The sequence below is a fragment of the Montipora capricornis genome, chromosome 5 (genome assembly GCF_036669925.1).
Source record: "Montipora capricornis isolate CH-2021 chromosome 5, ASM3666992v2, whole genome shotgun sequence".
NCBI classification, from domain to species: Eukaryota; Metazoa; Cnidaria; class Anthozoa; order Scleractinia; family Acroporidae; genus Montipora; species Montipora capricornis.
Window position 1 is genome coordinate 25817725 of NC_090887.1, and position 21104 is coordinate 25838828.

General features: G+C 37.1%; 2 protein-coding genes across 4 annotated transcripts in view; one reads left to right on the forward strand and one right to left on the reverse strand.

The window, feature by feature from the left end:
- Positions 1 to 8891, forward strand: part of LOC138050014 (kelch domain-containing protein 2-like) — a 16161-nt gene extending 7270 nt beyond the window's left edge. For 2 of the 3 annotated variants that reach the window (XM_068896507.1, XM_068896508.1), the window contains exons 5-13: positions 533 to 638; positions 1521 to 1595; positions 2080 to 2160; positions 3378 to 3436; positions 3702 to 3814; positions 3939 to 4005; positions 5101 to 5203; positions 6046 to 6098; positions 7028 to 8891. In XM_068896507.1, the coding sequence (XP_068752608.1) occupies positions 533 to 638; positions 1521 to 1595; positions 2080 to 2160; positions 3378 to 3436; positions 3702 to 3814; positions 3939 to 4005; positions 5101 to 5203; positions 6046 to 6098; positions 7028 to 7151 (781 nt within the window). In that variant the 3' untranslated portion in view covers positions 7152 to 8891. Of the gene's footprint in view, positions 1 to 532; positions 639 to 1520; positions 1596 to 2079; positions 2161 to 3377; positions 3437 to 3701; positions 3815 to 3938; positions 4006 to 5100; positions 5204 to 6045; positions 6217 to 7027 lie in introns of all 3 variants that reach the window. The other variant, XR_011132527.1, reaches the window with a different exon arrangement.
- On the reverse strand, positions 8152 to 21046 carry LOC138050016 (pleckstrin homology domain-containing family A member 1-like). Its single transcript, XM_068896510.1, has 11 exons — positions 20729 to 21046; positions 20142 to 20201; positions 17710 to 17761; positions 16972 to 17060; positions 16096 to 16257; positions 14597 to 14722; positions 14393 to 14461; positions 13169 to 13248; positions 12597 to 12660; positions 11978 to 12058; positions 8152 to 10617 (listed from the first exon to the last, which is right to left on the reverse strand). The coding sequence occupies exons 1-11, from the start codon at positions 20864 to 20866 to the stop codon at positions 10549 to 10551; spliced, it is 990 nt and encodes a 329-aa protein (XP_068752611.1). The 5' UTR covers positions 20867 to 21046; the 3' UTR covers positions 8152 to 10548.
- Positions 21047 to 21104: the final 58 nt, after the last annotated feature.

Here is a 21104-nt window from a genome sequence, read left to right on the forward strand (position 1 = left end):
TGACAAGACTTACATTTCCACCCCTCTGCTAACACACACAGTCATTTGGTCAATCTCCCAGATTTTAGGAGACACGTGACCAGCCTGAACCAAGCAGGAGGATCTTTCTCATCAACAACAAAGGACGCAGAGAAGAGAGACACCCTGAGTCCAGGCATTGAACCTAGGGGTAAAGGAAAAGTCTGCTACAAGCCTAGAAGGCCCATCAGGCCGGCTCTTATCTCCGGTTTCTGTAGCATGAAGCGACTAGCAGTATTTCTACTTCCCCCTGGATGGGATGGTAGTCCATCGCAGGGTTACCCCCAGCATTAGATTTGCCGGTAGCCACTTATACACCTGGGTGGAGAGAGGCACCGTGAGAGTAAAGTGTCTTGCCCAAGAACACAACACAATGTCCCCGGCCAGGACCCAAACCCGGACCACTCGATCCGGAGTCGAGCACAGTGAACATGAGGCCACCGCTCCTCCCCAATTGAACCCAGGACGAAGATGAACTGATGACTGAAAATGGCCATTTTTAATGTTTATGTAGGATTGTGTATTTTGGTGGATATGGCACTGCTCCAGACCCTACGGCAGTGGATCAATTCAATGGATACTTTACATTGAACACCAACAGTGAAGAGGAGTATCTGCCAGTAAGACCACTCTTATTTAACTCTTGAAAAGGTTTTGATGCAGTTAAATGCAGTTTAACAAAGATAGGGGAGCTGTCTGGGGGTAAATGAAGTCCTGCAAAGGACTCTTGTCTGTAACAGATGTCTTAACAACTTGAGCTCTAATAATAGTGATCTTGACCCTGGATATGACATCCTGGCGCTCAGGTTGTTAAAAAGTGGTATGGCAAAAAACAGCCCCCTAGAACTTTACACTCACCCACACACTCAACTGCTATTATGAATCGTAAAGTTATTTTGCCCTTGCTATAAAATTTTTACATAAAAAGAATGTGTCCAAAAATAACATTGTTGTCTTCCAGCAGCAGCCATCTCATAAATGTAAAGGAACTGGAGTTGCATTGAAAGCAAATATGGCTGCAGATCGAAATAATGATTGGGCAAAAGAAACTCTGGACTGTCAAACCATCTTGAAGTTCGTTTTATTTCTGTGGGGAAGCCACTTTGCTGTCCCTGCAGTTCATTCATGGCCTTTGACCAGTGAAGCTATTTTGTTCAAAGTGCCCTTTAACTACATGTAACATTAAAATAATTATAGTTGATCAGCAATGTTTGCAGAAGGTTGATCCATTTTGTCAATTAATTGGAAAGTAGTAGGCTTTGTGAAATAATTACTTACTTTTTGATTGTAAATTGCCATTTGTGTAGTCGTCCTTGTTGTAATCATGCAACTTTATGATTTCCAACCCAGACCTACAATTAGGTGTGGTTTTTACCTTTTATGCTAATTATTAATATGCGATAATTATGCTAATTATTAATATGCAATAAAAATATTACGATTTGTTGAGTCAATGTTTAAAAATATTTTTCTAACATAATTAATTAATAGTGATTCTTTAGGCTACAAGAGGCTGGAATAATCATTTGTATCTTCTGGATACAAATGATTTGACATGGAGTCAACCGAAAACTAAGGTACGTCTAGCAGATACCTCAGTTGCCTGCATCACAGTCATGGATGAAGCATTATGCTAATATGGGTACTAACCTGATGTGTATTTCTAACATTATCATTTGGGAAATTTGTAGTAGATAACATATAATCATTATTTCATTCTCTGTTTTGTTCTCCTTGTTTATAAAATTCTTTTTTACATAATTTCAAATCAAATTCTTTCTTCCATGAATTTAAGTGGAGCCTGAAGATTGTCTGTTTAAGCAAGTTTATTTAAACATTGGCTGTCTCCATAATTTTCTTTGTCTTCCTATTGAATTAATTCACCTATTAATTTGAGATTTGTATCATGTCTAGGGCATTTTTATAGTTTTCTCATAGATCTGTATTTTGGGAAGCAAAGTTGATCTCATTTTCAGAATTCAGCACTATTGTTTTGTTGTGTAACAGAGTAATGATACGAACTGCATTTTATCGGGATCAGCTCTTCTTTTACTCTTGTAGGGTACAGCTCCCACTCCACGAGCAGCGCAGGCAGCTGCTAAACTTGGAAATGTTGCATATATCTTTGGAGGAAGACACATGGTAGTATTTGAATATTACATGTATTAACTTATTATAAGTTGAAAATGGAAACTTAGGACCCAATTTATATTTTGAAATAAAAACTCACGCTAAGAAGTCATGACGTTTCGACCTCTCCGAGGTCATTTTCAACTTGTTCCAACATATTTATGCTAATTTGGAAAATTTAGAAAACTTACTCACTTGAAAATGACCTCGGAGAGGTCGAAACGTCGTGACTTCTTTGGGCTAGTTTTTATTTCAAAATATAAATTGGGTCCTAAGTTTTCATTTTCAACTTGTTTCAACATATTTATGATAACTTATTATACAACCCAAATTATGGAATAACAATAATTAATTATTCGTTAACCCATTGACTCCTGACCCCCCTCCCCCATTGACAAGTATCGTCGTGACAAGTAAAATCTATTAAGGCTCATTTCCAGCAGTCAATGGGTTAATTATTAATTAATATTAATTAATATTAATTAATTATTACCCTAAGGTCATCATAGCTTTAATAACACTGCTAATAATTTTTATTTCAATACACACACCAAAACACAGAATCCTAACTACTGAACTATCTGCAACAGGTTCAGATATCTAATATAACCACTGATTACAATTAAAGTACAACTGTACCATGTTGATGATTCCAGTCAGATGAGGGTTCAAAAGTACAAATTGTCAAAGCATGTGCATGACATGTACGCGCATGTGCTAATGTCAGTGGTCATCTCAGTCAGACGTGTTGGAGTTTTGGTTATTTTTGTCAATTACATTTCCTTTTCCAGTTGATGAATTTTTTGGGTGCTTAATATGGTCTGAAAAAAAGAATCCGGCTTTTAGTGTGAATATTTTAGTCTTTTTTTTTTGTAATTATCTTAAAAATTGATTTCTGACATCGTCTTATGAGGACTTGCTGGCTCATTTTCAAAGGAAGGTGTGTAAAATCTATTTTGTTGGGCTAGTTAGACCATATCATTGTGTTACCAGGGTGATGGGTTTTGCAGTTGAAATATCACACTCTGGTACTTGCCTTATTAATTTAGTGGTGGTACTGTAATACTTCTTATGTGAGAGATTGAAGGTGGTTTGGAGAAGGCTAGGCCTGAGTGTGTATTTTATTTAATAAATAAATTTAAAAGGAGGAGCACCAGTTTGGCATTGTACTTTGATCAACTTCATCGGCACAGAAGTGAGCACACTCTCATTGATACCATTTCAAACAGGAACAGCGATGGAATGATCTGCATTCCCTAAACTTGGATTTTTTTGAGTGGAGTGACAGGTGAGCACTATTTACTATCATTTTTTATTCTTATTATAAATGATGACAATAATGATGACCTGTATGTAAAACCATTATAAGCCTTTTTTCAAGGAATAATCAAACAGTGGGCCACATTCCACACATCGATCTGCTAAAGGACAAAATGGGAATCAGGAGCTTTCCTGTCCATGTACTGCAGATTTATTCAGAAAAACAAACGTTGGCTACGAACCAGAATTTATTAGTATAGTGGGTTTAATTGGTTATGGTAATTTTTTGTCAGAATTAGTACCACAGGAAGTGTTCCTCAAGGTAGAACATGGCACACACTCTCTGCTGTGAGTGACAGACATTTGTTTCTTTATGGTGGCTTCAGTAATGAGGAGGATGCCCTAGGTAAGTTCCTCAAATAATGTTGCCATTGTTTGTCAGCGAAGAGAGGTAAATTAAATGATCATTGATGTAAAAAGTAAAATTTGGTAAAAAAAGAAATAGCTTGTGTTGACTCCCCAACTTTCAGGTGATTCTTACATCCTGGATACTTCAACAATGATGTGGTTTCAACTGCAAGTGCCATCATTCCAAAGGTTTGTAGGGTTGTCTTTCAAGCCTATACTGTGGGCTCAACTACATATGCTGATTCCAAGTCTGCATAATTAGCTTTAAAGCGTCAATGGCGTAAAAAAGTTCTTGCGACACTGGTGAAACAGGTGCAAGAATAAAAAAACTACCAGTAATTTGATAAATCTCTTCTTTTAATGCTCCATACTGTATTGATGCCTTTTCCCACTCTCTCCCACCCTAACAATATGTTGAAACATTTTGGACCTTCCATATCTATGAGGAATGCAACATTGCACAGTGTCCAGAGTGAGGAAGCAAATGAGTCTGAAATGTGTTAAATTAATTAAGGGTCCCAACATTTATGACCTTCATTGTAGTCCCACATTTTCAATTTGACCATCGTGCCCTGACTGTGTGAAACTTTGTTACAGACCAGGAGCAGGAAAGGTGCAGCGGTGATAGCAACAAAATGACTTCCATTAATGTGGCTCACTCAGGATTGATTCCTGGACCCGGCAACATGTATACTTGGGTTGTGTTTGTCGATTCCCCACTCTGCTCTGGGAGGTTTTTCCCTCTGGGTGCTTTGGTTCCTGTCTCAAGAATGAACATTTTAATTTGATTTGATCTGTGTTTTGTAGTGTTCTCAAATTAAAATCGAGATTTTGCCCTTGGCTGCAACATCTTGAAACTAAACGTAGAGAAGGAGGGCTTGAATTTTGAGCTCGTATTAGAACTGAGATTTTGTCGATCTTATTCTTACTTCCAAGGGTTTTCTCTGGGTAAGCTGGATTTACTTTCTCAGCGATATCAACTCTCAGCTTATTCCATCTGGCTGTGGTGCTGTGTTCCAAGGTCAGCAGCACATGTACAGCTCCTTTTGTCTGACCTCATTGGGCTGCCCCCTCAGCAATTCAGTCTCTGTTTGCAAGCCAGATCTATATTATCATTTTTGATTATCTGCTTTTCCTATGTAGTCACAATGTTATTATTACATCAAGTGTCCAAAGTCTGCCTATTTGATCGTGAGGATACCAGATGAATGATTTATAAGTAGTAAACAGGCCAATAATTTTCCTATTACAAAAAGCTTATCAATTTCTGTTTCTCATTTTTAGTGTGCCAATGACTCGTATGTGGCACACCGCTTGTCGCACAACTGTACCTGGAGAAGTTGTGATTTATGGAGGTTGTACTTCATCAGTGTTAGGGGAAGAGCCGGTAAATACATCATACATCTATTGTGCAAGTTTGGAGGTTGTACTGTAAGTTATGGCCTGCCTTTTCCAGTTCACCTCAGGCAGAATAGGCCTTAAATATTACTGATCTTGCAAAAAGGGGGAGCTGCAACTTCTAGTACCACCCAAGGTCTGTAAGATATTATTTTGTTTTATTTTTTTCTCAATGCGCGAGCGTGCAGAAATTTTCTATCTTGCCTGCCAACCCGGGAGGAATCCTAGCCCTGGTTGTGTGAACTTGTGTAATAACCTTAAACTCCATTTTTTGACAGCAAGTGTGTTTACATAGAGATTGAAATAAGTGTTTCAAAACAGATTTTTATTAGACAAGAGGTGCGGAAATAGAATTCTAATAAAATTATTTCTCTTTGAAACATTCAGTTTAAGTCGCTTTTACTGCATTCGCTATCAAGCGTGGTGTGAGTCAACAATTAAAAAAGTGATTTCAGAGAGGAAGTTAAGTTATTTACCAGCTTAGGGTCAGTCTGTATAGCAAAAGACTTTCAATTGGCCTTGGCCTGAGCTGGCAAATAACTTACATGTATAATATATTCTTGGGTACTCAAAATCACACAAGAAAGGTCATCTTGAAGTTAAGCAGGCCATACTCTGTAATATGGAGTACTTGTAAATTGACCAACCAGATTGTGTATTGTGAGATATAATAATAATAATAATAATAATAATAATAATAATAATAATAATAATTTATTTTGAGGCAGGAAAAGATAACCCTAATTGGTTTTATGTGAAACAGTGAGTCTTAATGCTTATGATTCTTGTGGAGTCTTTCATGTTGTAAGTAGAAATATTGATGTTTTTCAGGGACACACTTCCAGTGTTTTGATTTTCAGATTCACTCCCCAGCCTTTAAATCGGTGAGGACCTTTATTATAGACACACTGGCAGGCGGTCACTGTTTTCCAATGAATAGCTTTTGCTGTGAGGATAAAATAAATATATTGAATTCTGTAATTCTATTGTAAAAAAGGACAGGTAAGAGGTACCAAATTATGGGTCACTGTTTTAATTAGACAAAGTTAAAAATAAAGAATTATCAAATGGGTCCTGTCATAATTTTCGGGCTCAATACCAGGTACCTCTATAAAGGCTCCTGCTGTGGACCTTTTGAGGCTGAACACCTTAAGAGGTACCAAGTCTGCTTTTTTAACCCCTAAAAGGATACGATAAGCACCCCAGTCCTTTTTATATGGGAGTCCCCTCCCACCCCCCCCCCCCCCCACCCCCGGCAAAAAAATCCTTCAGTGCAGTAATGGTGTGGTTAGTTTCCGTTGATACCAAAGTATTTTTGAGACTTTTGGAGTAAGGTTCGATGATAATTTATTAGTAGTATATACTAAAACAGTGGTTAGGCACACTCTGATTGGCTACCCAAACTCTAAATATCCTTTGCTAGTCACCTCCGAGCACCTTGGCGGGACTTGTGCTCGAAAACATTGCACAATTGTTGCAGGTCCGGAATAATTGAGTTAAAAGCATCTTTTTGTTGTATATTATCTCACTATCTTAGTATAATTAGGTATTAATGCTTTGCAGCTCGGTAATATCCACCACTAGCCACCAACTGTGACTGAGGTGAATATAATAGTTGTTTGATCATTACGACCCCAATCTGCTCACCACTTGCATCCACCTCTTTGCCCGAATTAAATCATGCATGAAACCCTAGTGGAAAGTTTGCTTGCAGGCTAGGAAATGTACATACTCTGAAATTGCATTATTTGTAGCAAAATAGCTTGAGCTTGCTTATAAAACAAGCTGTTCATGACTTGTTCCACTTTTACAGGTTGTGTGCTGATGCAGTCGTGAAGTACTATTCTTCTCTCCAAAAACAACTTGCAACACTCCCAAAGAACATTCTGAAGTCACTGTTTCTACACAGAAGATTGCAAGCTATTGACAGGAGATGACCTGCTTGACATGAACTCTGACAAATGCAAAGAATTCATTATTTGTTAATGGAAGGTCATTTTTCAATGATGTTGCTTTGCCAGAATTTAAGAAAGAAGCTTGTTGCACCAATTATCCAGAACAGAGTTCAGTCAGTCATATAGGAAGATTCACGTGGAGATGTACCTTGTTATGAAAAAATACTTCCAGTAATGTTTCTTAAATGCAACGAGGTTTTTAACAGACATGCTGATTTGGAATGGACAGGGAGCAATCACTCAAAATCAAAAAAGATGTGACAGCATACACTTCTCATAACTCACATGTTTTTACCTCATTTTATTTAATTCAGATTAAACTACATTTAAATAATAATAGATTTCAGTGAAGATTAGGTCCTCATAACCAGCAATGCCCAGTAACAGTTATAGATGTGCTTTTGTGAAGACCTCAAGTGGTCCCCCATTGACAATAGGGAGCTTAAGCAACGACAACGGCGACGGCAACGAGAACGTCATCTCAAAATATAAATTTGCGTTATTTTAATCGCTTCGTGACTATTTCAACGTTTTTAATATGACAAGGGTGTGGTAATTCCTCAAAGATGACACCAGTCGGAACGGCACTCCATTTTAGGAGAGAAAATGAAAATTTATCCTCAAGTGCTGACGTTCTTCATAAAACCAAAAACTTGGCTATTTCACGTTGTTGTTTTGCTGACGACGGCAACGAAATGGACAAAAGAGAAAAACGCACGTGCAGGGCGTGCAAAGCTATTGTTTTTACCCACTAAATATGCAAATTCGTGACGTTCTCGCTGCCGTCGCCGTTGTCGTTGCTTAAGCTCCCTATTAATAGGGAGTTTAAGATCTACAACGCCGCCGTCGACGAAAACGTCACCTCAAAATATAACGTTGCACTGTCGTAAGTTTCTCGCCGTTTGGCCATCTTGTTTGCGTCTTACGATGTGGTCGAAGCATCCTAAAAATAAATTGGTACGAGCGGTTTCAGAGCAAAAATAGAGAACGAAAGATTCACATTTGAACGCTCACGTTGTCATCAAAACCTCAGATTTTGGGAGTTCACGTCGTTGTTGTGCAGAGAACCGCACGTTTATGTGCTAAAGTGCGTGCCGCACGTGCAGCACGATTCTTTTTCCTGTTTTAACCAATGATATTGTTGTTTCATGGCGTTCTCGTTGACCACCGCGTCGTAGATCTTAAACTCCCTAATAATAATAATTATTATTATTGTCAAGAATGAAAACACACAATTAACATTCTTGGGATTGAAAGGTCTATGCAGTTTTGCTCGTCATTATGTACATATGTCTAGGATAGTGTTCACTGTGAGGCTTCAAATTCATAAAAAAAATAATACCCGATAGTTATTTCCCAATTACCAGTGGCTTCTTAATTAAGTACCCCAAAAAACTGCCTTGAACCAAATAAGTTATGTCTACCATGTACTACGATATCACTGTCTGATAAATACCTCTACGTTACAGATTTAGACAGTTTTTGTGCTTGGGTAATAAATTGAATTGCAAAAACAAGCGGCATAAATATTATAGTACAGAACTTGATAGAGATAAGATGGAGTTTAAGCAACAGGGGCAGCATCAACCAAAATATAATTTGGTACTTTTGTACACTGTAAACATTTAGTGATTATTCCATCTTAAATATTCACATTGTGCAATAGAGAACTGGACTGATCCAGAAAAGGTTTTGAAATAAAGATAGCGAATGAATAATTTATTATTCTCTGTTGTGAGCTCCCATAGTTGCAAAAAAGCTCAAATTGATACTCTTTTGCAGAGTAAGGCAAAGACAAGTACAAAGTGGGTGTTGCATGTGTAGCAAATTTCTTTTTCTCTGGGTTAAACTCGTTACTTTGCAGGATTGTTGTTTTACAAGACCTTTATTGGATCTCTGCATTTGCCGAGTGTGAAGCCACTCCACACAATAATGTTTGCAGGTTGCGCTGCAGGATGCAGCCTACTTTGCACTGCTCTTCAAAAACATGGCTGAAGTTGAAACAAGACATAAAATATTCTGCTGCATGCAACAGTACTTGTGACATGACTGCCATCATAAACTCCATGTAAGAAAAAACTTAGCAATGAATATTGCATTCCCAAAGGGGTAAAAAATGTAAAATTAATCTAAAAATAAAAATTTCCCAATAATTGTTGTTGTTGCAGATTACGAAAATACGGTAATGAATTGCCTCATGATGATAAAACAATAACTTCAGCTATAATAAAATATTTAACATACACTGTAATGATTATACAAAACAGCTCCATTATTCCTGGTAAAAAATACATTGTATTGATCTAGTCAGGAAAAAATAATATAAACCCTTTGACACCTAAACAGACGAGACTTAGTATTTTACTCTGTCTAACGCGAGACGATTTTACTCGTCAATGGGGAACCCTCAGGAGTCAATGGGTTAATGTCCCATTAACCCAATCATCCCTACACCTCCAATGCTGAGTAAAATTGTCTAGCACTAGACAGCAAAGTCCCGCTTGCTCTCAGGATTGAAAGCATTACTTTAGTTTTATTTTGGCTAAGCTACTCTTTTAATAATTATTTTTACTCAATCCATACAAACTATCCCACTGGCTTACTTGAGGAAGCCATTTTTTTTTTTAATAGTTTCGTAAAAATGCTCTCATCTCAACCCATCGGCCAATTTTCTACATGCCATTTTTTTCTTTCCTTACTTGAAACTAGAGTAGGCAAGCACTGGCAGCCACTCTTTTTTATAAAACAGTTCCAAATACTTTCTACTTTTATCTCCTTTGGTGGATTATATAAACACAATATACAAACCCAATGCTGGATTGAAAAGGGCTATTCTTCTTTTCAAGCAAAAGCACCCCAAACACAACTTACTTTAATACAGTGTAAGAAAACAGTACTATTAATTTTGTGTGGCATGTTTTGTTTAGTAAAACATTAAGCAACCTTTCATTATATACAAGCCTGTAAGCTTCATACTGGTCAGTATTTCACCAAACACACTAATTATAATTGTTATTATTCAATGGGGCCTTCGTATTTGTTACATTCTGTAAAAGAGATAAGTACCATATGTCGCACCCTGTTGTCATTTTTCTTTGCCTAAAAAGTGGCTTAAAGGTTTCTTTGTATAAAAAAGAATACCTGTGAATTTTTAGATATCTCATTCCATGGGTATACCTCTCAAGAACTATGAACAACTCTTTGTAAGTTTTAAAAACGTAGTGAATTTAAGGGTGATCTTGTGCATACAACTTCCTATATTTTAGCTGTTTAGCACACAATATTACAAAAAATGATTGTCCGGCCTGGTACATGGCAGCTGAAAGTTTTTTATCCCAATCTCTTCCACTGTCTATCCTGGTCTGTCTGATCCTGACAATCAGACGTTAGTGGTTACTTTATAACTTCCAACTGTCCCATTTACACCATTCTGAACCTTGCTGTGCTCCTAAAAATTAAAATGAAAAATGCAAATGACATTTATACCTATTGAGTGATACAGAAATTTAAAAGGGTTTCACTTTTCACTTTAAAAGAAGTGACTACTGGAGAACCTTCATTTGATGAAATACCTAGGAAATAAGAAACTTAGTTGGTTATATCAGGGTTCATGTATTTTACTGTGAAGGGGCTCAAATTAAATAACATTGTAATAGCAAAGTCACTGTTGTGTACACCACATTTTGGCATTTTTGGTTATTAATGTGGCTCGATGAAATTTATAGACAAGCTTAGGGTAGAAGCAAGACACTGCTTCACTGATTTTTTCTGTGTGACGATGCTGGGATCCTTTCCCTAACAGATCTCTTCCTGTCTCCACCAAATGGTGTCAACTGCTTCAAATTTTTCCCAAAAAAATAATGAATTCAATTGGATGAAAACACTGGCTAGAAAAGATGATCTTTTGCTTCCTGTTGCCTTGATTATTTGTACGCTAACTGAAACAAATATTAATGTAGACATCCTGTAACAAGCCATAATAATGAACATAATTTATCACAGAAAAAAAAATTGATACTGACAGCTAGATTTAATACTGTAAAGCAAAAGAAAATTATCATTAAGTAAAGTACAATCGTCCGGGTGAGTGTAGTCCTGAGAAGGACTGTTTGAGATGACATTGACTGACGTTTCGACAACCTGAGCGGAAGTCATCTTCAGAGTCAAGTGAGTTGTGTAACGTCAGTAGATACTATAAGAACTCCGGTCGTAGATGTCATTGGTCAACTTATTCGTGGTGTTACAGACCACAGAATCGACTGGGACTTGGCTACATGTGTTACCTACAACACTAACTACTACCAACGGATCGTACTGGAAAGCTGGTTTACTAGCTTAGAACAGACACCAATAAACCGATGCCTACAACTTCCCGCACCCTACAAACGACTCACCGACGACATCAACAGACAAACAACACACTGATTTACTCTCATAGTACTGCCCAACGTATTCTACGATACACGTACAGACCTTAGACCTAAAAACAGATTGAAACGCACCTATCACAGTGACCGTTTAGTCTTCCCACCCAATTACATCTAGTCTCAACTGACAGTCGACCAATAACATCACGAATAAGTTGACCAATGACATCTACGACCTGAGTTCTTATAGTATCTACTGACCTTACACAAATCACTTGACTCTGAAGATGACTTCCGCTCAGGTTGTCGAAACGTCAGTCAATGTCATCTCAAACAGTCCTTCTCAGGACTACACTCACCCGGACGATCATACTTTACCTAATGATGATATGACTCCTGGGATCAACCATTTACAACAATAGGAAATTAATAGTAACATACTGGTTCACTGGATGATCTTCCTCTAACAGAAATGCCATTAATAGCTTCAATCCAAGATTTCATCTCCTCAGCTGTGCTTCCCTATACATAACAATCATAAATATAGACTCAAGGTTATGTTCTAAAGGAGTAAACCACCAGCCAGTCAGGTTGGGGCAGATGGCATTTTCAGTAGCCAGAAGAACACTTTTCAGGAGCCACTACTATACTACAGCTGTAGGAATGAACAACAGCCACTTCACGAGCTCTATACCAGTGATTAACCTGCTGGCTTAGTAATTTGCGTGCTACATGTATGTTTCATTGGTGTTTTCGTGTTATGCAAATTTTGAGCTTGTGGGATGCCATGACACTTATGTTTATAATTTGTTGATTTCAGTTTACAGCGTCCCCAATTAGTGCTCCAGTGCTAGAAGACGAGACGCTGCTGGCCAGTCTACCATCAATATACCAGTAATGAGATAATTTCTGGGAATTGCAGTATTTGGTTTTGCATGCTCACCCTTCACATTTAAAGGACTCAGTATTGATGTCAAGGCTTTTACAGAAAAACCCTTTACACCATCTTTTCATCTTACTATCTTACCAGTTTTGTCTGTTTAATTAAGTGAAAATTTACCTGAATTACGAATGTTCTTCCAGGAGTGACAACCTCAAACATATGTTCCCTGTTGCTTTCAGCCCTGTAATTTAAAAAAAAATTGGTTTTATTCTTCAAAATAGTAAGAGGTATGGGTAATTGCAATTCTGACATTGTATAGTACTTTCAAGTTGACAGAAAGTTTTGTTCATTTTTTTTTTTTTTGGTGGGGAGGGGGCACAACCCAGACACACCAAAATATGCTTCTCAGACATGCATTGTTGATCGCCGCAAATTAAATCAGTCTAGCCCATGCAGCACAAATACCCAAGTTTTATTTGAACAGTATAGATAATTAATTTTACCTATTAGAGATCAACCGTCCTGTGGTTGCAATTAACTGGATACATACAGCAGAGCCTGCTTGCTGAATACAGAGCCCTGCATAGAAGTGGTACAAGTACATGTCTTCCTGTCTTATCAGGTAGTATGAGAGAAACAGCCAAGGAGTTGAGTTATTTGCGAAGTTTAGTGTATTAAGTCTCCTATATTTTTTTCGGTTTTGTCACAAACATTTTGATTTACATTTAATTCCTTATTGTACAGCTTACCCACAGCTGTCTTTGCTCTCTTTTCTTTCTCTTGCATAATCAATATCTGAGCAGTTGACTGCCTTTATAGGATCGCTATCCTAAAAAAATTGTTAAGCGCAGTTGCTGTATTTATTTGACTGTACAGTAAATTGTCTAGACAAGCAACAAATTCAACAACAAAGGTGATAAAGAGATACGTCAACCATGTATTATTGGTAAAATAAATGATATTGGGTTATACCACAAAAGTGAAAATAGCGCTCTCCATGCACACTGATTGGTTAACTCAGAAGTGATTGGCTGACTCAGAGGTGATTAGCTTAGCACTACTCACCTCAGAGTAGATGGTGCACAAGATTTGAAATTTCCCACAACATTTTACAAAAATAAATTACTTTTTATCAGACAAGAGTACACCTGTGTATACTAAAAACATTTCACCTCATGCAGTGTCGGTGAGTGGTGGATATTTAACTTGCTGCTTCACTGCTCGGTTAATATCCACCACTGTTCACCTCTACTTTCAATTGGTGAATAACTGTTAATTTTACCCATCCATTAATTTTCATGTGATTTACATCGCTTGGTGTTAAAACACACAACTGTTATCCCAGGCATCTGTGTCACTACATGTATTTGTCCTCCACTTAAAGGTATTTCCATCAAAAAGAAACAAAGCCAGCACCATGTGCGACAGTTTAAATTTTTCACCTTTACTATTTTACATGGAAGAAAAACAAATTAGTTATAATGACATGAAAAAGCTGGCCACAAATGCTGTTTCGAAAACTACCAAAAAGCCAAAAAAATATTCTGTCAATGTTTTTGAAACTAACAGAAGTTTCTTTCACATCACAGTATTGTCAAGTTTTGGAATAAAAGTTAACTTAAAACCAATCAAAATTAAATGTCCATGGTTCCTCAATCACATACACTCGCCATCAGATCAACACTGGCTATTTACCTGAAGGCGGTTTTTGCATGACATGAAAATTAATGGGATGTTTTTAAAATAAAATAAACCCCTTTCTGGCTTGCTGGTATGGCAGCTGATAATGTCCTAGTCTAAGAGGTAATGTCCTCAAAATTTCTGACCAAAAATTTTGCCCTCAGAGCTTTGGTTCTTGGCCAATCTCTCAGCCACGGACATTATCAGCAAACATACCAGCCACCTGTAGGCCTTTACATGTATAATTTTACCAAATATTATTAACTTCAGAAGCAAAAACTTTGCTGACTTACTGTCTCTTTTTCATAGTATGCAAATTTTACAGCATCCAACTTAAAAAATCTTTTTTTCCAATTCTTAACCTAAAAAGACAGAGAAAGAACTAAACACTTCAGTTCAAGAAATTGTCAATGACTGAAACCAACCTCAACAGCAAAAGTTGGAAAAGGCCAGTTTAATAACTGAAAAAGAGGTAGTTTTTAATTACAAGTACCTACCACAGCACCCTTTTTAATCAAATATCCTTGCTTGATTGGCTTGATTGTGCTGGTATTTCCTGCCGATCCTGAACGTTTCAGTGAATCACCTGAAAGGCTTCCTCCTTCACTGTCAGAATCAGTTATCTAAATAATGCCAAAAAAAACCCCAGGTAAAACAGTCTTAAACAACAATGATAGTTATTATATTCAACAATAATTTATTAAATATTGTTTTTGAAAACATACAGTGTGTAGACCTAGCTGACCAAGTGCTTTGTGAATCACTGCCTTATGGTCTACAAATATTCTGAGCAATCAAGTGAAACAATGTAGCTGCGAATAGCACCAAAACTGGGCTTAAGACTGATTCAGAATTTTAGATAATAATACAGTCTGTTATTCTTGGTGAGGACTGAAACATTTTCAGCATCTGGGTACCAGAATTCACTTCTAAAACCCACAATAATAATATTAAATAAATTTTGCTGTTTGTGTCAATGCTTACACATTGCAAAATTATAGCAGAATACATATGGTTTTCTGGGTACATGGTTGAAATCAGAAGAGGCCTTCAAAAGTTCAGACCTGTCTGTTGACCCAAGTTGAAAAAACATCCAAAAACTAATTTAACAGACTGAGTGTAAAAAGCAATGTCAGTGATTCCATGAACAATAATAATAATTATTATTATTATTAAATTCTCAACCTCAGATAATGCAATTCTCTTGCTCTGATTGGTTCACTCAATCTCGGTTATCAGCTCATATACCTTAGTTTGACCTTATATGGTAAATGATTGCGCTTAGCGTTGCTAAACTAAAAACGTTTACGCCAGAAAGCGAAATTTCTTTCGGTATAAAGCAAAAGAAAAACGTTTTTGTGGAAAGTTTAGATCACTTTTGAAGCTTAGAGATACGTGAAAAGGTAAGAAATGTTTTTGTGATGAGCCTGCGTCTGTCTGACCACGAGGTATTACACAACATCGCATCTTCATCAACTTTTTTCGATTTCGCTAGGATTTTTTCGCTTTTTTTAATAAAACAATTATTCCATTCGCGCTTGTTGGATATGAGAGTGGTTATAGCCAACTCGGCGCTATGCGCCTCGTTGGCTATTTACCATCTCATATCCAACGTGCGCTCATGGAATAATTGTTAATTATTGTCCATTTAATGTGATGAGGAGTGGAATTTACATCAAAACAAATCAAATACCAGATGGGTCCTGATAAAAAGGTGAAGGGAGCATGTTTGGCTGGTACATAAATTAATAATTAATATGTACCAGCCAAACAAGGAAATTATTGCATTGACCAACCATGGTTGCCAATAAGAGCGAAGTTTAAATTGGAGTGCAAGCAACACTGCATGTACAGTTTTTTCCACTCCATATGAGCATGCAAACTTGACCCCAAAAATGCAATGTACAGTGTACACATTGAAAACATTTAAGACCTTGCATCTGCCATCAGTGTACTCACAATTCAATCTAAAATTTTTTTTCAATATTTTGCATACTTTTTTCACAACAGGTGTTCTGACAACCACTCCAGCAATAATTTTTGTTTCGTAGCTGATACGCTCTGTGTTTCCACTGTCATCAGAAATCTCTTTGTCATTTTCATTTGGTGTTGCATTCACTGTTTCTTCTTGAGGTTCCTTTCTCTTTGAAGGATTTACCTAAAAAAACAGATATTAACTGAGTGTTTAAAGGGCTGTTGCAATGTCCAATCTTTGTACAGCTTGTTTTGCAAAACCCATAGTCAGATCATTTCATTTAACACACCAAAACTCTTCTTGAAAATTGTCTTGGATGATTTATGATTTATGCAAGGTATGATACAATGACAATACTGTCTTTGTCCCAAAAAGAATGTGTGGAACACAAAAAGCATAGAAAGCCCGTCTTTAAAAAAATCTGGCTTTATTTCAAAATCACTGTTCTTTGATGAATTAAGTATGATAAACAATAATATTATTAAAATAAAAGCCATCAATACATTTCTGACAAAATTCAATGCCAACCCAATATTTTAGCATCCTTCTGCTTATAAATGCTAACCAGCATAACAGAGATGGCTTAGTGAGATCACTCACCTCCGGCACCCAGTGATCTCTAGAGGTGTAAATCCTGAAGGTACCTTTTGTGGGCTCTATCTCACAGTCCCTTTCTCTGGGTACTTCAGATTTCAACACATCAGAAAACCCAGCATGTAACTGACTACTGTAAAAGGAAACCTAATTTCCTTTGGTTGGCAGTGGTGACCGCCTTGCAGAACTCATTTTAATTGACAATTTCATATTTGTACTATTAATATACACAAATTATTATTATTATTATTATTATTATTATTATTATTATTAGAATGTACAGTATCATGCACAGCTACTTACTGCAGCTTTTCGCAGTGTTTTTATCCATTCTTCTGTCCCTTCTTTGGTATCTGCTCGCAAATAAATTCTCTCTTTGCAGGTTTGAATTTCTGTCAAAATAATAACAAAAATGGTCATGTACTGTACATTCAATCCAAATTATCAAGTCCACACTCCTACCATAATTATGCTGAAGACCACATAATTACTAAGGTTTGCCTGAGTGAAGAAACCAGATATTAGATAGATATTTCGTTATCTCATTACTGGTATCTTGCAGGGTAGACTGAATTACGAAAAGATTTACAATGAAATACCATAATAGGTAAAAAATAAATGAAATGGATCAAATATGAATTGCGGATATGAACTCAAGTGAAGCTATGATCCTTGCAGTTATGAATGCAATTTTTGCAATTGCGTAAAGAAGCCTAAAAATTAAGGACTTAAACGGGGTTTGAACCTGTGACCTCACGATACTGGTACAATGCTCTAACCAACTGAGCTATGAAGCCACTGATGTTCTTTGGGAGCTGGTCATTTGTGGGTTCTAATGTTCCCGTGAGGAATGAATCAACGATGAAATTATATATGAAATGGATCATATATGAGCTGCTGATATGAAATTTTTCAGGCTTCTTTACGCAATTGCAAAAATCGATTGAAAACTATAAAAAGATATTACCATAATACACATCATTTATGTGCACAAAGCTCTACTGCAGAAAATATAAACATGAAACTGGCATTCCCTCTTACCAAAATATTGATCTTGAACTGCACTGTCATCACTCCTTGATTTATCCTCAATCTGATATTAAAATGACAAACTATATTTGCAAATTGAAAGATTGCATAAAAATTTGCACACTACATGTAAATCATACCAAAAGAAGGGTTTCAATTTGAAATGTCATTTTTATTATCCATACTGATATAGAACAACAATTAACATCTCAAAATTGTTGTACATGTATTTTCTTTCCCTTTTGACTTTATTCACGAAGTAAATGGGAGAGAGTTACAAGACTTGTAACTTCATCCATATGAGACCCTCCAGATACACCTGTAACTTCAAAAAAATCTTAGATCAAAAATGTGTGCTCTGCATGCAAGTTCTTGGTCTCTGAATCCACACTATTCCAAAGAACTTGTCCCACACAAACAAAATCAAACTTCACTTGACATTTCAACAACCTTACATTGTCATGGTAGGTAGGGGTGTGTGGCTCGCCTCCTGAAACCCTTATCCTATTTCAGACCAAAATCTGAGATTTTCCCCATGCACCCTATTTCAGACCTGACCAAAAATTAGATACCCTATTTCAGACCTATTTTAGCTGTTACACAGTTGGCTTAATAATTTGAGAGGGGCTTTGTTGATGGTTTTAATGGGGCTAAATGTAATTTAGGCAAGGTTAAACTCAAGACAATCCTGGCCAGTGGCCTCTTCCTTAAGTTAGGCGGCCCCTAGGGTTTTGCAGGGCCTCAGTAAATTTACAGCTCCCCCATTGACGTCAACCATTTTGCTCGTGTTGTGCCACGTGTACAGTTGCTGAGAAAAGCTTTGCTCCCGTCCCTCCCTTCCCTTCGGGTAAGTATTGGTAAGTCTTCAACATTCCACTGAGTATTCAGTGTGACGGAGCCTGGTTGGTTGCGGTTAATCACCTAATGATGAAGAAGCTTCTTCTAAAAAACATACCCAATTCAAGACTTGAGTGAACAAACCATACCCTATTTCAGACCACATACCGATGTAGCCATATAAGGAAGTATCCCCTGCCCCCGGGTGGTGACTGTACTTAAAGTTACAAGACATACACACTTAATTGACAGCTCCTCAAAGGTACTTAACACAATTAATGAAATGACAGAACACAGCAACAACAACAACAACAACAACTGTTAAGAATCCCAACTAGCTGGAGGCAAACCAGTTGGCTATTTTCAAAATTGATTGGGCTACAACAAGTTGCAAAATTGTTGAGACAATTTCACTAAAAAACACCTTTTCTAGCTTCCAATACCTGCCTTATCTAGAATTTAAACCTTTCCCACTTCACTTCCCCTCTCCCCCTTTCAATGTTGACTGTTTAAGTTTGCAACAATTTTTTTGTCTTGCTAGCAACACTGATAAGGAAGGGGGCTGCAGTGTGAGAGATAATAGGTAAATGAATAACGCCTCAAGAGGGTGAAGTGTCTCCACTACTTTTGCAACTTGTTGTAGCTTACAGTTGGAAGGAAATGTATGTGATTGTCACTCAGTAATTTGCCTTAACTTTTTACTGAAACTCGCTGTGAGGACGTAGATCTTTCTAAAACTCAGCCACGCAAACTTAAAACACAGCTGCAAATTACTTTATTGAAAAAGCAATACTCACTTCAAAGGTAAGGTATCCCTAACATTTTGTATTAGAGGGCAATTTCCAAGTGGAAGCCCCCTGGGGGCGATTTAAAGTGGTACTACGACCAAAAAAACAATTCTTTTTTTTCTTTGGATTTCAAAACTATGTTAACTAAACACTAACTGACCCAAGTTTTTAAGTTCTGATTTTAAAAAGACACCTGTTTATTTTAACTGGAATTTTCTTATTTATTGGTCCGCCATTACTAACTTTAAAATCTTGAGAGAGAGCTGGGTCGAGGAGAAAATGACGTCAAAGACTCACTAGTTTAAGAATGCAATGCGTGTGTACGCAGCCGAATTAATATGCGGCACAGGAGTTTCGGGCTTTCAGACTTTAAACCCGTGTTTTGCATTATGTAATAAATTGCGTTTACACACTGAAATTTTAAGCTAGTGAAAAAAGGACGTCATTTTCTCTAGATCCAACCCTCTGAGGTCCAATCGGCCAGTTTTGAACGTGAGTAATGGCAGAACGTGAAATCCAAAACTTACACTCAAAATAAACAGCCTTTGGATAAAACTCAAAGCTCAAAATTTTGCCAGTTAGGTGTTAAGCATTAACACGCTTTCAAAATCTGAAGAAAAAAAGGAAATGATTTTTTGATCATAGTACCACTTTAACAGCTCTAAGGGTTTTTGTATTACAAGTCTGAGGGGCTTATCCATGGGGGAGCTTATTTTCAGAATTTTTTCAGAACTCCTTGATGAAATTGATAAAGGTGAATGAAATTAAACCAACCAATTAAATATGAAAAGTTAATATCAAACTTTCAAATGATCAAACCTTGGTTATGAGTCTTATGTTGATTTCCCCATCATGTTGTTCCCAATCTACAACTTCCTCCTAACAACAAGCCAAGTAGTTGAATTAACAAAATGGTAAACATATCATAAGTATTCATGTATACAGATAACCAGCTTAACCCCCTTGTTCTGTTCCAAGACCTAAGTCAAAAAGTGTTGATCTTGTGTTTACACACAAGACTTTCATTGAGTGACTTGTCACAGGTATGAAAAATAACTCACTTAACAACCACAAACAAAAAGATGAAAGAAATACGATGATAACTGATGTTTTGTTTCGGAAACTCTTTTGACAAACAATTTTCTGTTCCCGTACGCGTGGAAGCGAGCTGTCTTTGTGTAGATGGTCTAAACTCCCAATGTTAATGTCAGCTTTTAACAATCAACTTTTCTTTACATTTTGCAAAGACGGAAGTAGCACATCGATAACCAACATGTTAATTAATGCAATAAAGTTCTAGTCCTCACATTTCCATGAGCTTCACTATCAACAGCTACAATATATAGGTATAAACGTGAAAAGCAAAGCTGGAAAAGCCCAATAAAACATAGAAATTTCTGGCTTACCGAGGCCTCCAAATGAGAAAAATATCGCAGTAAGCCATTGCCTTCGTCCAAAATAAAGTACTTTCGTGCCCAATGATTGTCGGGCTCCTTGAGTTGAAGAGTTCCACAAAATCTTCCTTGTTTGTCTCGGAGAGGCATCTTTGCATGCTAGCGTGATGGAAAGTAAAACTGCGCACGGGAAAATGCCAAGAGCGTTCCAACAGAGTGTTTCAACACGAAATAAGAAAATATTTGTTTCCACAAAGAGAGTTCGGCGAAGTTTCTAGAAAAAACTTAACCCAATTGGAGGGAATTGTGGCGCTCGAACTCTGGAGTTTAGTCGTAAACCGAAGGTAAGCGCCTTCGTGAGCCATACGATCAGTCGATGCCCTGTCGG

Coding starts and splice junctions, on each gene's coding strand:
- LOC138050016 (XM_068896510.1), bottom strand. CDS start 20,866: ATGCCTCTCCGAGACAAACAAGGAAGATTTTGTGGAACTCTTCAACTC. Junction 14,462..14,596: donor TGATTAAAAAGGGTGCTGTG/GTAGGTACTTGT, acceptor CTGTCTTTTTAG/GTTAAGAATTGGAAAAAAAG. Junction 13,249..14,392: donor CATACTATGAAAAAGAGACA/GTAAGTCAGCAA, acceptor CAATTTTTTTAG/GATAGCGATCCTATAAAGGC.